The 13,392-nt window shown below is 39.8% G+C and overlaps 1 protein-coding gene across 3 annotated transcripts in view; it reads left to right on the forward strand.

Moving 5' to 3' along the window:
* The window catches only part of peak1 (pseudopodium-enriched atypical kinase 1), a 78,573-nt gene that overhangs the window by 47,555 nt on the left and 17,626 nt on the right, over window positions 1-13,392 (forward strand). For all 3 annotated transcript variants that reach the window (XM_044035924.1, XM_044035923.1, XM_044035925.1), the window contains exon 4: window positions 9,572-13,054. In XM_044035924.1, coding sequence (XP_043891859.1) covers window positions 9,711-13,054 — 3,344 coding nt within the window. In that variant the 5' untranslated portion in view covers window positions 9,572-9,710. The remainder of the gene's footprint in view (window positions 1-9,571; window positions 13,055-13,392) is intronic.

Consider the following 13,392-nt stretch of genomic DNA (forward strand, 5'->3'; position numbering starts at 1 on the left):
CTGACTGTCACAAATTGATTCTGTCTTTTTTTTTCCCCCAACAAGATTTAAAAACTACGGCAAATCTTTCCGTTCATTTCTCTCCCTGCAGCTCTCTTTGTCTCAGACACACACACAGACTAACTCATTTCTTTTTCCGAGTGCCTCGGTTTGTACGTTCAGTAGATAGCAGTAGCCTGCTAGCACCCCTCTCTATTAGTGAACCCAGATACAGCAACATCATCTCCCTCCCTGTTTATTATCGAACCAGCATAGGCATTGGTTTCTGATCCATAAAATCTGAAATACTGATGTTTCTTACTTGTTTTTTGTCCCTATAGCTCATTGGGACACTTAAATTTGTTTTTTATATATGCTGTTGAAATTTTTTTTTTCCAGCAAGACCTATTAATGTCAAGTCAACAGAAACCTGAAAATACAGCAGGGCAATAAACCGGATCTGCTGGCGAAGTGAGTCAATAGTCGAAAAAGTGTTATGTTATATCATGGCAGGCATTATTTGCACATCCTGAAATATTGATCCCAGGACTAAATCTTATTTGGGAACTGGCTGCTTGTAATCAATATGTATTGATCTGTTCTATGGGGGTTTACATTTTTAACAGGATTCATCGCACACTGTGAGAATCCATCTTTTATTCTTCTGGCCTTGGCTCAATCAATACTGGTGAACATGGGTTTCCCTCTCGTACCTCTCGTAAACACAAAGTGGTGATAGTCTGCTGACGTCACCCTGGAGCTCCGCTGTTTACTGTCTGACAGAGGCCGATATTTGTAGAATAACACTTTGTTTCAGCTACTGTAGCCAAAAATGATTCCCTCTTATAGCTTAAATTCAACACATTAAAAGACAAATTAAATGGTATTTAGTGTAAGTCTTGAATTGTACCTTCTTTAGACTGGATTTGAAATGTTTCACTTCCACGTTGACTACATAGATTATACTTCAATTTTAATGTCCATTTATCCATAGCAAATAAAAAAGACAACACAATTCAGTCAGTCAGCTTAGATGATTTTACCTGAAACACTAAAGTAGTAAAGGAGACAACAAAGGTCCTACAAGTGGAAAAGCTCTTAGAAATTTGAAGTCATTGCAGTCTTTTGGCAGTCTCTCTCTGTGGATACAAGCTGAAAGTTGATTTAAATTGGAATTTATAAGGAGAAAGTTAGTTATGATTCGGAAAGGTTTCGCTGACACAAAAAACTCGTAAAGATTTTGCTGAACCTGACATTGTCCTCTACTGTAGATTATGTCATTTCACATTACTTGTCCCTTGGCATTTTGCTTTTCTTAACCAATTACAGTTCATCCTGAAAGAGGCCTGTTACAATAAGTGAAGTTTAGTTACTCATATACTAGCTATACTTGGAGGTGCTGCTGCTTGGATGGCTGGGGGGCATGTTTGAAGGTCATCGTTGTAAATTGCCGTATGAGCTGAGCAAATATAAGGAAAGGAGGCAGTAAATGCAACCTGCACTTACAGCTATCGTCATGCCCTTCGCCAAAGTGCTAAACTCATCTCTTCAGAGTCTGTGGTTGTACTTGCTGTGCTGGCAGCTGGCGGTGGGGAAGTTACCCAGCAATGACTTGGTGAAATTATTGATTTATTGATGAAAAAAAAAAAAAAAAGATAGAAAAAGAAAAGTAAGTGTTGTTTTTTGGTTTGTCTAAATGCTAATATTTGTCAGTCCTACACATTCTAAGAAAAAAGTCTAATATTAAGTAGAAATTTGCATTGGTGCTTTCATTAAAAAAAAGGAACATATTGAAAGTTAATATAATAATATAATATAATAATGTGATGACAGACTGGATTGTTGTTGCCTTACCAAGTAACCGAGTACACAGCGTTCTTCCACTGCCCAGCTTCTCTTCCCACTCCATGTCTATTCTGCTCTTGTCTATCTCAGTGACATGGCTGTATCATCATTCAAGCCCTCTGCTATAAAGCAGCAGAAAATCCTGTATATCATCTCCTCGTGGCTTCAGTTGTCAGCTTCAGTTACTCCACCATTATAAACCAGGCTCAGAGAGCTTCCGCTCACTCTCTAAATACGTGCTCCGGGTGGTAAACTGACTTCTTTTTTCAACACTCTGACTTATGTCAGGGGGAAACATTGCATTTCTGTGGACAGGTGACTGTTGGATTTGGATCAAAAGTTCTGTCTCTTTTTTTCTTCAATGGTCACGTTTTCTTTTGTCTCCGTCTCGTACACGTTCACTTGGAATTGTAGGTCTCGGCTTCGTATGAATCTTCAGTCTTCTCTTTATACCGAATTTCTTGCTCCAGACAATTTTGCTTCAGTGATTCAGTGAGAATGTCCGTCATGACGGTGCAAAGCTGTTGCTTTGTAAGTATTATAATTAAACCAGAGACAATGTTGGCGTGTAAGAAAACCCACCATGTTGCCGTGGTTTCACAGAATCATAAAAAGTCACACAGCTACTGTCTGTGACTGCCATATGCTGGAATAACTGCTTGAGACGGTACTTATTGTTGTACGGGCTTGTTGTACTTCCTTCATGCAGCCTTTGTGGATCTGAAACTAAACCTTAATGTTTACTTAACTAGGAACCCCCCACCCACACACACACACACATTTCTTTGTTGTACTCGATAATAGAGTGATTCATTGTTATTGGCCTAGGTCTCTTTTGTGAAGGAGATTTTACTTTACCTGTTTAAATAAAGGCTACCAGTATATTATGTCGTTATTGGACCTTTTTTCCCCATACAATCTGTCCCTCTATGAACAAAATAAAGATTAAAAAGGAAAACTGTGATATTTTCTGGTACTCATGCCCTGGGAATGGAGTACCAGTTATCATGCATATATGTATTATTATTATTTTTAAACTACATAACTGTTAAATAACTGTTTGAAGATACATACAAAGCTACTTTTTCTTTAACTCTAACGTTTATTTATAAACTCAGATTATCTTGCTAAAAACAATCCCCTCTGTTTCCATGAAGCCACACAAACAGCTAGTTTATTGTTCTGCCTGTGTCAGGATCAATTTGACCTGGTGGAAACAGGTAAAGATGTGATAACAGCGGCGACACTCTTCCCTGGCCGAAATGTACTGGTTGCAAAATGTGCGGCGACATCTTGGCAGTCTGTCTCTGACAGATCCCTAATGCCTGATCTCACTCATAATGAGTTTTCTCTGGTGTGTCATGACACTGAGCTATGACTTATGGGGGAAGTGATGAGGGAAGGCTCAGGTGTATAGGATGGATGAAATCATGTTGTATGTACAGTAGTAAAAAAAAAATGGCTGTTGATATTCAAAGACATAACCATTGTGTACTATTATGTTTGACATCAAAAATTATATACTGTGTATTTATATATATTTCTGTTTTACGTATTCAGTATTTTAATATTATTATTTAGAGAAAGCATGAAAAATAGATGATAAAATATTGAAATTTGTTTTTATTCCACCCAATTAGTGTGTTTATCTATCCGTGACCCATCACGTACTGTATAACCATTGGTGTCACTATGGTCCCATGGGACTGATGTGTGTGGTGGTGGGTGCAGCTGGTGTTGTGTAATGTCTTGCATGGCACAACATCAGACCAGTGTTTGCTGCTACCAAACCAGGAGCAGATGGTCACAGGTCGTGGGCTAATGCTGCATCTCATCTGACTGCTAACTATGCAAGTGCAGAAACCTGCCCAGTGTGATCATATTTTCATATTTTCATTTCATAAAGCTTTGCTGGTTTGTGGTTCTTTTTTTTTTTTTTGTCTTCAAATCTGTGTGTCACTTGTTTGTTCTCAAATATATTTGTGATTGACAGAAATCCACACATGGCATAACTGGATATTAGGTGGATATAATATGAGTCATGCATATAGGCATGGAGACAGGTGGTTAGTGAAAAAGTGGGTGAGTGTGCTTGCATGCATCATTGTATTATATTGTATTGTATAGTTTACGTCCTTCCTGTAAGATTTTTTTGTACGTTCCTGTGGCCTATTCGAGTGTGCAAATGGGAATGCTCACTTCCACTGAAAAAAACTAGAGTGAAAAAAGGATGGATAAATGGCTTATTTTACACATGGATTTCTCATCCGTGCCTCAATTTTTTTCACTCTGATAATTTAACTGTGAGTCTCCACATTTTTGACAGATAAAACAACTTAAAATTACACAAAACATTGCAAGATGAAGAAAAGAATCATTAGTTGCAACACCAAAATTAAATAAAAAATAAACAATGCTTCAGTTACATTGGTGTGTACAGCACTTTCAAAGTGATATATTAACTGTAAAGTTGAGAAATCAATACACATTATTATTATGAACTGGATTGCATTTATATAGTGCTTTGATCCAAAGCACTTTTCACTTTGCCTCTCATTGATACATACTCACTCAGTGATGGCAGCTACATCACAAAGAACTGACCTAAAGCCACCCAGGAGCAATTTTAGGTTCTAGTATATTCCTGACATGTAGTAGCCACATTCAAAACAGTGACAAACTCACTGACGTGGACAAGTAAAAAAAAAAATGTTATTGTATTGATTTATTTTTTAGTTTACTCTCAGACTTATGACAGATATATATTTAGAGACAGTCAAACAATGTTTTCCTCTGAGATACAGAAGTAGGTCTCTCTCTCTCTCTCTCACACGCTCTCCCTCTCTCTCTGTGTGCGTGCATGGGTGGGCGTTTGTGGTGAGTTTGGGTGGTGATGTTTTCTTTTAGTACGGTTGGAAGCAAAGAAGGGACTGAAGAGAAACAGATTTGCATATCTCAGAGGAAAGAGCAAAAAGTGAGAAAAAGGCTAAAGAACATTTTTTCAGACAAAGAGAATTAGAATACATTTTTAAGCCGGGGGGAAAAGACAAGCAACAAAGACATAGTCTGAAAGCACAAGGATAAGGTTAGAAGAAACGTAGATGAAAAATAAGCCAAAAAAATCTGAAAAGGAAAGGAAAAATTACATTAGCAAGAGGAAAAAATACATGCAACTTCTTTATAGCTTCATTAAACATTACACACACAGCAGAGTCGTCCTGTGTTTTATTCTGTCCCTTCTTCTTCAGGCATGCTGAGACAATAACTGGACCAACACAACCATGTGCAACTAAAACCACATTTTTCACAGCTGTCTTTTTTCGATGAACAAAAAAATCAATCATATTATTTTTATTTTAGATTATACACATCTTAAAAGGAAAGCAGTCATTCCTTTGCCTCAGAAACAAACGAAGATTGAGAAGAATAAAAAGTGTTGGCTTTGTTTCTCAGTATAGCAGTAGCAGTGTTTCCTTAATCGATAGTTGGACTGGTTAATAACCAATAGTGGTTTGATTGTTAACAATGGATAATAGATTACTTTGTAATCATTTTAAACAGCATACATTTGTGTATATATAGGTAACAATCATTATACTTGGTTTTCCCGTTATGGGAAGGACACAAAGACCAGATCACAAAGGCTCTGTCAATACTGTATAATAATCTCAACACTGTTCCAGGAAACAAAATAGTGTTTGTGTGTTTGCATTCTTGTATTGATACCAATTAGTGATACCGTAATTCTTCACATTCCACATGTGTTGTGTCATTTCAGTTGCATCATCAAAATAACACAAAAACAGCAGCCACCTCACTTTGTCGATGGCCACGAGTAGGAACACTTACAAACACAACAATCATTCACAGATGACATAAGCAAGAGGGAGTGCTTATTTTAAAGAGATTCTCCGCATATTTCTGTGTGGTGTCTAGAGTTATCGTATTTTTGAATTATGTGAGCAGTGTGACTTAAATATATTGGACTCCAATGTTTAGGAAAAGGACTGGTGGCCAGATGGGATTGGTGTTGTCCCCATGGCATATCTGTCATTCCAGATTTGATGTTGCGGAGTCTTGCCAGTTACTGCAAGAAACTATAATGTAAATATGTTTTTTTTTCTGGGTGAAGCTGGAGGTTGTGGTGTCCTATCATCCCCCACTGAAATCAAACAACAACAGAATACCAATATTGGCAGAGAAAGAAAAGGAAAATATAATCATGTCACATTCACCACAGGGTTTTTTTTTGTTGGTGTTGTGCATCTGTGACATGTATTGGATATTGCTTGAATCTCAGAAGCATGATCAGAAACACTAAAGTGTGAAAGACGGAATTATCTCATTAGAATGCACCGTGGGAAGCTGCTTTTTCATAATTTCATCTCGCTGCCCCGAAGAGAGTAAACACAATAAGGAAGCTTTTATCTCGATTTCAAAAGACAACTGTTCCACTTGCCACAATTTTGCTGTCTGTCAGGGAAGAAATAATGTAGTTTCAAAGATGGTCTGTTTGGTGTGGTTCCAACGAAACCTATTTAACTTTTTCTCTACGTGGAAAACACAAAATGAAATAACCGTGTTAGTACCATTTGTTGTCTGCCTTTTCTAAGTTATGCAGCAGCTGCATTACAGCTGTGAAAAACAATGAAAGATGTCCTGTTCGGTTTCTAGGAGGACAAGCGCATGGAGTCGACCTGCAGTGTCTGTACTGTAACAGACAGTTCATGGGCTGTACTTTGTTTCATGTGCGGATGCACTGTTAGACGATAAACAGTCCCCCCTACCCATCGCAATGGTCAGCAAAGTTTGATTCAGTAGTTCCTACTTTATTGTCCCTGACCCTGGGCAGGGGAGTTGTCATGGTAACACCCTTCCATACAGGAACTGTCACCCATGACCTCGTCAGATGGATGAGAAAACTGATTCACCTGATTCATAGTTTAGCTTTTAGCTATAGCTTTAGTTGATGTGCACTGGCTTGGGTCACCACACAGTCTGTCGATTAAAGGTGAAACAGACTTTTTGCCTTAAACCTGTTGTTGAGATGTGAAAACTCATTGCACAGTGTAATAGTAATAGAAAAAGGACGCCACTTGTGTTTATATTGGTCCCCTGTAGGTCTGACTCACTTTGTTATTCCTTTGGCAACCAGGATATGGTTTTCACAGAAAAAATATGACTCAATTTACAGCCCAGAGAATCTGCTTTATTCTGTAATCCATAAGAAAAACAACGATGAGTGCTTTTTATTCTCATCATGCTTTTTATGCCGGGGTGTTTTATTTTGGCACTGGACAGCAGCGGCTCTGAGGAAAAGTTTCAGCATCCTTACTGGTGTCTTTAACTTAATATTTATTAATGTCCTCAGAACGGTGTGACTGAAGTAACAAGCAGATACTGCAAACAAAAATATGAATATTTTAAAAAGAAAATATAATAACCCTTTGGCTGACATTTGTCAGCATTTATTATTCGCCCAATTATTACTAATTTCACATTTCTGTTCTCAGAAACTTGATAAATGTTGCTAAATTGCTAAATGTTTTGGTAACTTGATGGGTGGTAATAATGTGTGTCAGTAGAGGACTAGGGAAGACTTAATATTTCTTACGGCCAGCATAATCATGTGTGTAGTAAATGTACCAGTCTTAAAATTAGGTGTGGTTCGGCACAATGTTGGTGCATTATCTTTCAGGAGCAGAAAGCCACTGCACCATTGACTTCAGTATTTTTCATGCTTATTTAAGCGGCACATTAGATGCGCCAACATAGGCGGGTTCAGCCCCTACTCCTCTTCCTCTTCGGTTAAATGCAGGGTGAATGTCGGAGCAATGGTTGTTTCATCTGCATTCACAGATCTTTAAAAAGGGCTAAAACATTTATTTGCCTTTGAGAATGTCTGTAGGTTGAATGTAATATGTACAACATAGTATTATTTCATAGTATGTTCCTTTGTCTCTCTTCTTTACCCTATTAGGTTAATGATTGATGATTTGCTTTTAAATCAAACAATTCTTATTTTTGAATTGTTGGTACTTTATTAATCCCTGAAGGGATATTCCTCTCTGCATTTAACCCATCCTCTACTAGGAACCTTCCTAGAATTAGGAGCAGTTGTTATGCATCCACTGAGCTGCATGACAACTGCCACAGTTGAATGTAGGCATCTTTTGAAGAGTAAAAAGGCAGTTTTTTCATCTGTATTGACATACATATTACTTTGCCTTTGAGGGTGTCCATAGGTTGAGTGTAAACGATTAGAGTGGTTATGAAGAGTGCAGTTTAATGTCCAAAAAAAACCCCCAAAGGATATGGCTTCCTGGTGCAACAAACTATGACCTGGTAGGGTGAGAAAACAGGATGCATCTGATATGTATGCACCGGTGCCGATAACTCAAGACAATGTTTGTGCCTCGTTTTTTAAATGTCATTCTTTGTTACATAACATAATCTGATTAAAGTAAATTGTTCAATTGATTTATTTTGTGTAATTACCTTTAAAACAAGATTAGAAACAGCACAGATTATTTTATTAACATTTGAAACCCTTTTTATATCAGTTGTCTCAACCGTGTTTGAAATACAGTGCTTGCCATGTTTGTGTCTTGTGCCTAATGAACACATTGAAATGAGTCATTATGTTTACAATCTTTATCTTGCTCAATTTAATCAGAATTATAGTCACTTTCATTAAATAGCTACTTGTCTTACACTGCTTTAAACAGTTATAACCTCCCACAACACCGCTCCCAATGGTTTAATTTCAAGTCTACTTCCTGGATTGTACAATAACAAAAAGGTTTCATCATTCCTCTACTTTCAGACTTAATTGTAAATATATGAACATGATAGATGCTGTTTCTGTGCCATTTATCAGACTTCATCACATGTGAACTCAGCTGAAGCACTTCTTATTTCGATTTTCCGTGTAGCCGCACTAGTTCATAGGATTTAGGAATTTGAGCTTTTGATTCGTTAACAATATCAGTACCTTTTATAGCACCTAAGCCTGGCTGAAACAGCCAACTATACAACACAGGACAGCAATTCAGAAATAAGCTCTCTTAATCCTCTTCACTTGTGCCTTTCTGCTTTTACTTTCTTTCTGCTCCAGCTATGGGCTAGGAGGAGACAGATCACTGACCGACAAGGTGCTAAGTAGAGAAAGTTTGCCACCTAATGGAGACAGTGCAACAATGCATTTCAAAAAAGTTTTTTTCAGCTTCCCTCTGATTATCCCAATAAACCTTTACTTCAGTTCAGTCTAATATTTAATTAATGTAACCGTATCATTGACATTTAATTTACCATGTGAAGGACAGTAGTTTGGTCCTGAATAGACTATATAAATGTGTGTGTTTCGAACACTCTTTGAAGAATCTCTGTCTGACTGTATTTTTATTTATTTTTTAACATCCATTCACCCAGTCCATTACAAAATGACGGGGGTTTTGTTGTGGATTTAAGGAGTTGCACTGACAACTGGGACAACAAAAATTGTTCACTATTTATTTTAATGGTTCACTATATATTCAAACTCATATAACTGGTCCGAGTCATTACAGTGTAAACTTTTCAAGAAATATTAATCAACTTAATTTTCAATGTTTGCTGTTTTCATTAACATTTAATTTTGATATCTTCCACATTTTCAGCAACACAAATGCATTCGATTCACTGCCTTAGTAAATGCAAAATTAAAAAAAAAATGTATTTAAACTTTTCTCTTTTTCTTTGTTTTTAGGTCCATTAACCTTCACATCTGAGGCTGAAGTGTTTACTCATCATCACTGCTGTACGACAATTAGTTCCTGTCGTCTTAAGCTTCATGGCGGGGTTTCCTGTCCATTGACACAATACGCTGCCTTACTGGACCAGCAACCATGTCTGCCTGCAGCACGTTCACTGAACACGTATGGAAACCAGGCGAGTGCAAGAACTGCTTTAAACCTAAAAGTCTGCACTGTCTGGCACAGAGTGTTGGAGGGAAGCCTCCATCTGAGCAAAAGCTTCCAACAGTTCAACAACACCATCCGCTCACTGCCGGAGCTAGAACCAACCCTAACCTTACCAACAATTCCCAAAGGGCTGGTATTGGGTCAGCCCGCTCAGGAAACTTCCGTCCACCAGTAGCTAAGAAGCCTACCATTGCTGTTAAGCCTACTATGATGCTGCCATGTTCCTCTGCAGGGCTGGATTCAGATGGCAACCTGCAACAGCCTCCAAACGTAATAGAACAGAGCAAAGAATCTGCCTTCACTGTGTGGAATCGCAATGGACTAAACCACAAGAGGCCTAGTGGGCTTGGCAACAACAATGAAGGAGAGGATGGCACAGAGGAGATTGAGGGCTATGGACAATTTAGTCCAAGGACCCCTAGTGGAAATAACAACAATAGCGGACTGACTGATGTATTAAAAGAGATTGCTGGTTTAGGACCTGGCTTCAGTCCCACACCCCTTTCATGTTCAAAGGACACGTTTTGGGGACGAATCAACAGTTCATACCAACGGTCCTTGGAAAGAGGCCTTCCAGCCTCCAGCTGCTTGGCCCTGGGAAGCAGCAGTAGTGGCGGTGGTGGTACTGCTCAAAAACGGGTATCTCTCAGCGACAGCACTGAGGTCATCAGCACAGAGGGAGGTCGTTTTTGCTATCCAGAGTTTTCTAGTGAAGGAGAAGATGATGATGAGGAGGAAGACACAGAAAGGGATGATGATGAGCACGAAAGCTGGGATGAAAGTGATGAAGAGTTACTAGCCATGGAGATCCGAATGCGAGGCCAACCACGATTCGCAAATTTCCGCGCTGCCACGTTGTCTCCAGTGCCCTTTGCTGCAGGGAAAAAGTGGAATACTGTTCCACTTCGCAACCGCTCACTACAGCGGATATGTGCAGTGGACTATGATGATAGCTATGATGAGATCTTAAATGGATACCCTTCCATGGGTTCCAGTGGAATTCTACTTCCTTATGGCTCTGATAACATGCATGGCAGTGGTTTTCTATCAAATTCAGAGTCCACTACTTCTCCAGAATCATCATCATCACAACCAGAGGATTCTCGAACAACTTCCAGTAATGGGAGCAGTGCCCCCTGTGCTTTTCAAAATGCCTTGCATTCTCCCACTTCACCTAAGGCACCTGTATCCATTGCTTCTCCTTCAAAAAGGGAGCCTGTTCACAGAGCACTGAGTCCTCTGAGGGTGACTGAAACACACAAGGCTGTCTTAGCTATTAGACTTGAAGATCAGGAAGGCAGAGAAGGCATGCCAATGCCCCAGGCTCTTCCAGGTCAACCAGTGACAATCAGTTTTAGCCCCACAGAGGAGCAAGCAAAACCATACCGTGTAGTGAATTTGGAGAAATCACTTATCTGTAAGCCCTATACTGTGGTGGATGTGTCAGCATCTATGGCTAACAAAGATGAACATATTCTAGATTCTGCCTCAAAAACCAAAAACCTGTCAATGCCTTCCAGCCCCACATCATTCTGTAGCACTCCTTTAGGTCAGCCGCTGTCTCCAGCCTCTCTCATTTCTCCATCTTCTGTGAAGCCAACATTACCCACATCTGTTGCTTTGCCAGGAAACTCCCGAAAGAAATCAGGGAGTATGCGTTACCAAGAAGTATGGACATCAAGCACAAGCCCTCGCCAAAAGATAGCTAAAGTGGATAGTGGGGTTGGTAGTACACCTGGCCCCTCTATATCGACTCAACATTGTTACCACAAGTCAGCTCCTACTTCTCCTGTTGCTGGATTGTCTTCTTCTCGAACTGTACCTGTGAAATCACCTAACTTATCAGAAATCAAATTCAACAGTTTTAATAATGCAGGCATGCCCCCTTTTCCTATTATTATTCGAGATGAGCCAACTTATGCCCGTAGCTCCAAAAATGCAGTCAAAGTACCCATTGTGATCAATCCAAGTGCATATGACAACTTAGCAGTGTACAAGAGCTTTTTGGGACTCAGTGGGGAACTACCACAGCCAAAAGGTGTAGGTAATAGGGTAGCTAGCCATACATATGAAGAGATTGGATCCTCCGAAAGTGTCCTGTCCACCTCAACAGATAAAACAATCTCTGGTAGAGGCACATCAGAGAGAGTCTCTTTTGAAGAAACAAAATCTCCACTTGAAGCAGCATCGAAAGCACCATATTTACAATCTAAAACCACTACAGACTGTTGCACTGTGACAAGTACTGTGATAAGCTCCAAAGTTGGGGCCCTCTCTCCCACTACAACAAATCCCTCTGCCGTTCTTGCCATTACTGCAAACCTACCTAAACCAAGCCCCACAGCCAATGCTGTCACACGCACTTGCAAGACAAGTGGAGATGCCTCCTGCAATAAAGATCATGATATAGGCTTAGTTCTGTCTTCTGTGCCACTGGTAAGTCATAGGGAGGAGGCCAGTGCTGTGCTTTCACAGATTGTGGCCTCCATCCAGCCTCCCCAATCTCCTCCTGAGTCACCGTCAGCACAAACCAAAAACGTAACTTCTGAGGAACTCTATGCCCTCCCACCTGATGCCATGAAGGAGACTCTCAGCAGGCCCAAGTCTCTTTTTTCAGCAACAGATGGTTGTCTTTCCAAACCCAAAATTGACACGCCTTCGAAGGTTTTGTCTAAATCCCAGAGTGCCTCCGCTGCTGTCCCGCTCTCCAGTCCCCGCTCAGAGCCCAGTGCCCCCTTCCCCCCTCCTAGGTCTACATCGTCTCCATACCATGCTTCTAATATCCTCCAAAGACATTTTAGCAACTGGACCAAGAGCTCTGCCTCCAGTTCTCCTGTACGAACTAATGAAGGTGAAAGAAGTCCAGGTGGAGATGGTAGACGTGTTTTGTCAGAGAGCTCCAAACCTAAACGCTGGATTTCCTTCAGAAGCTTTTTTCGACGGCGAAAAGATGAGGATGAACATAAAGAGAAGGTTGAGAAAGAGAAGGCTGAGAAAGAGAAGGAGAAGGGCAAACTGGTTGGGCTTGATGGAACAGTCATTCACATTCTTCCACCACCGCCGGTCCAACAGAATCACTGGTTCACTGAGGCAAAACCAGAGGATCCCAGCCAAAAGCCGACCATCATATTCACCTACAAACCAGACAGTGGCAGCACCCCTGGTGATGGAGAAGGAGAACTACGAGTAGAGGAGAGGAGAGAACCTCCACAACTGACATCAGATGAAGCCCAAACCCCTCTAGTTGATGTCATCAGAAAAGACCTGAGGTATTTGTTCACAATTTTCTGATGTTTTATTCACTCGCTTGTTACTGATGTATTAAAAGATGTTCCAATGAATATGTACATATATATATATATAATTGTACTGCTTCATTGAAAACATTGTGATTCACTGTTAAATGAGTATTGGTTTTACATAAATAGTTAGAGCATGCATTCATCTTAAAGGCTTTTAGTAAATTTCTTAGTAAGTGATTCAGTTTTGCCTACACCACCTAGTGCTGGTCTTATAAATAATGCTCCATGCAATGTCTGTCTTACCATTCCCCTCAGAGCACTCATGCCCCCAGCATTAAATGAAAATGCTCAACCATTTGCAGCTG

The sequence above is a fragment of the Solea senegalensis genome, linkage group LG10, assembly GCF_019176455.1.
Source record: "Solea senegalensis isolate Sse05_10M linkage group LG10, IFAPA_SoseM_1, whole genome shotgun sequence".
In the NCBI taxonomy this organism is placed as follows: domain Eukaryota; kingdom Metazoa; phylum Chordata; class Actinopteri; order Pleuronectiformes; family Soleidae; genus Solea; species Solea senegalensis.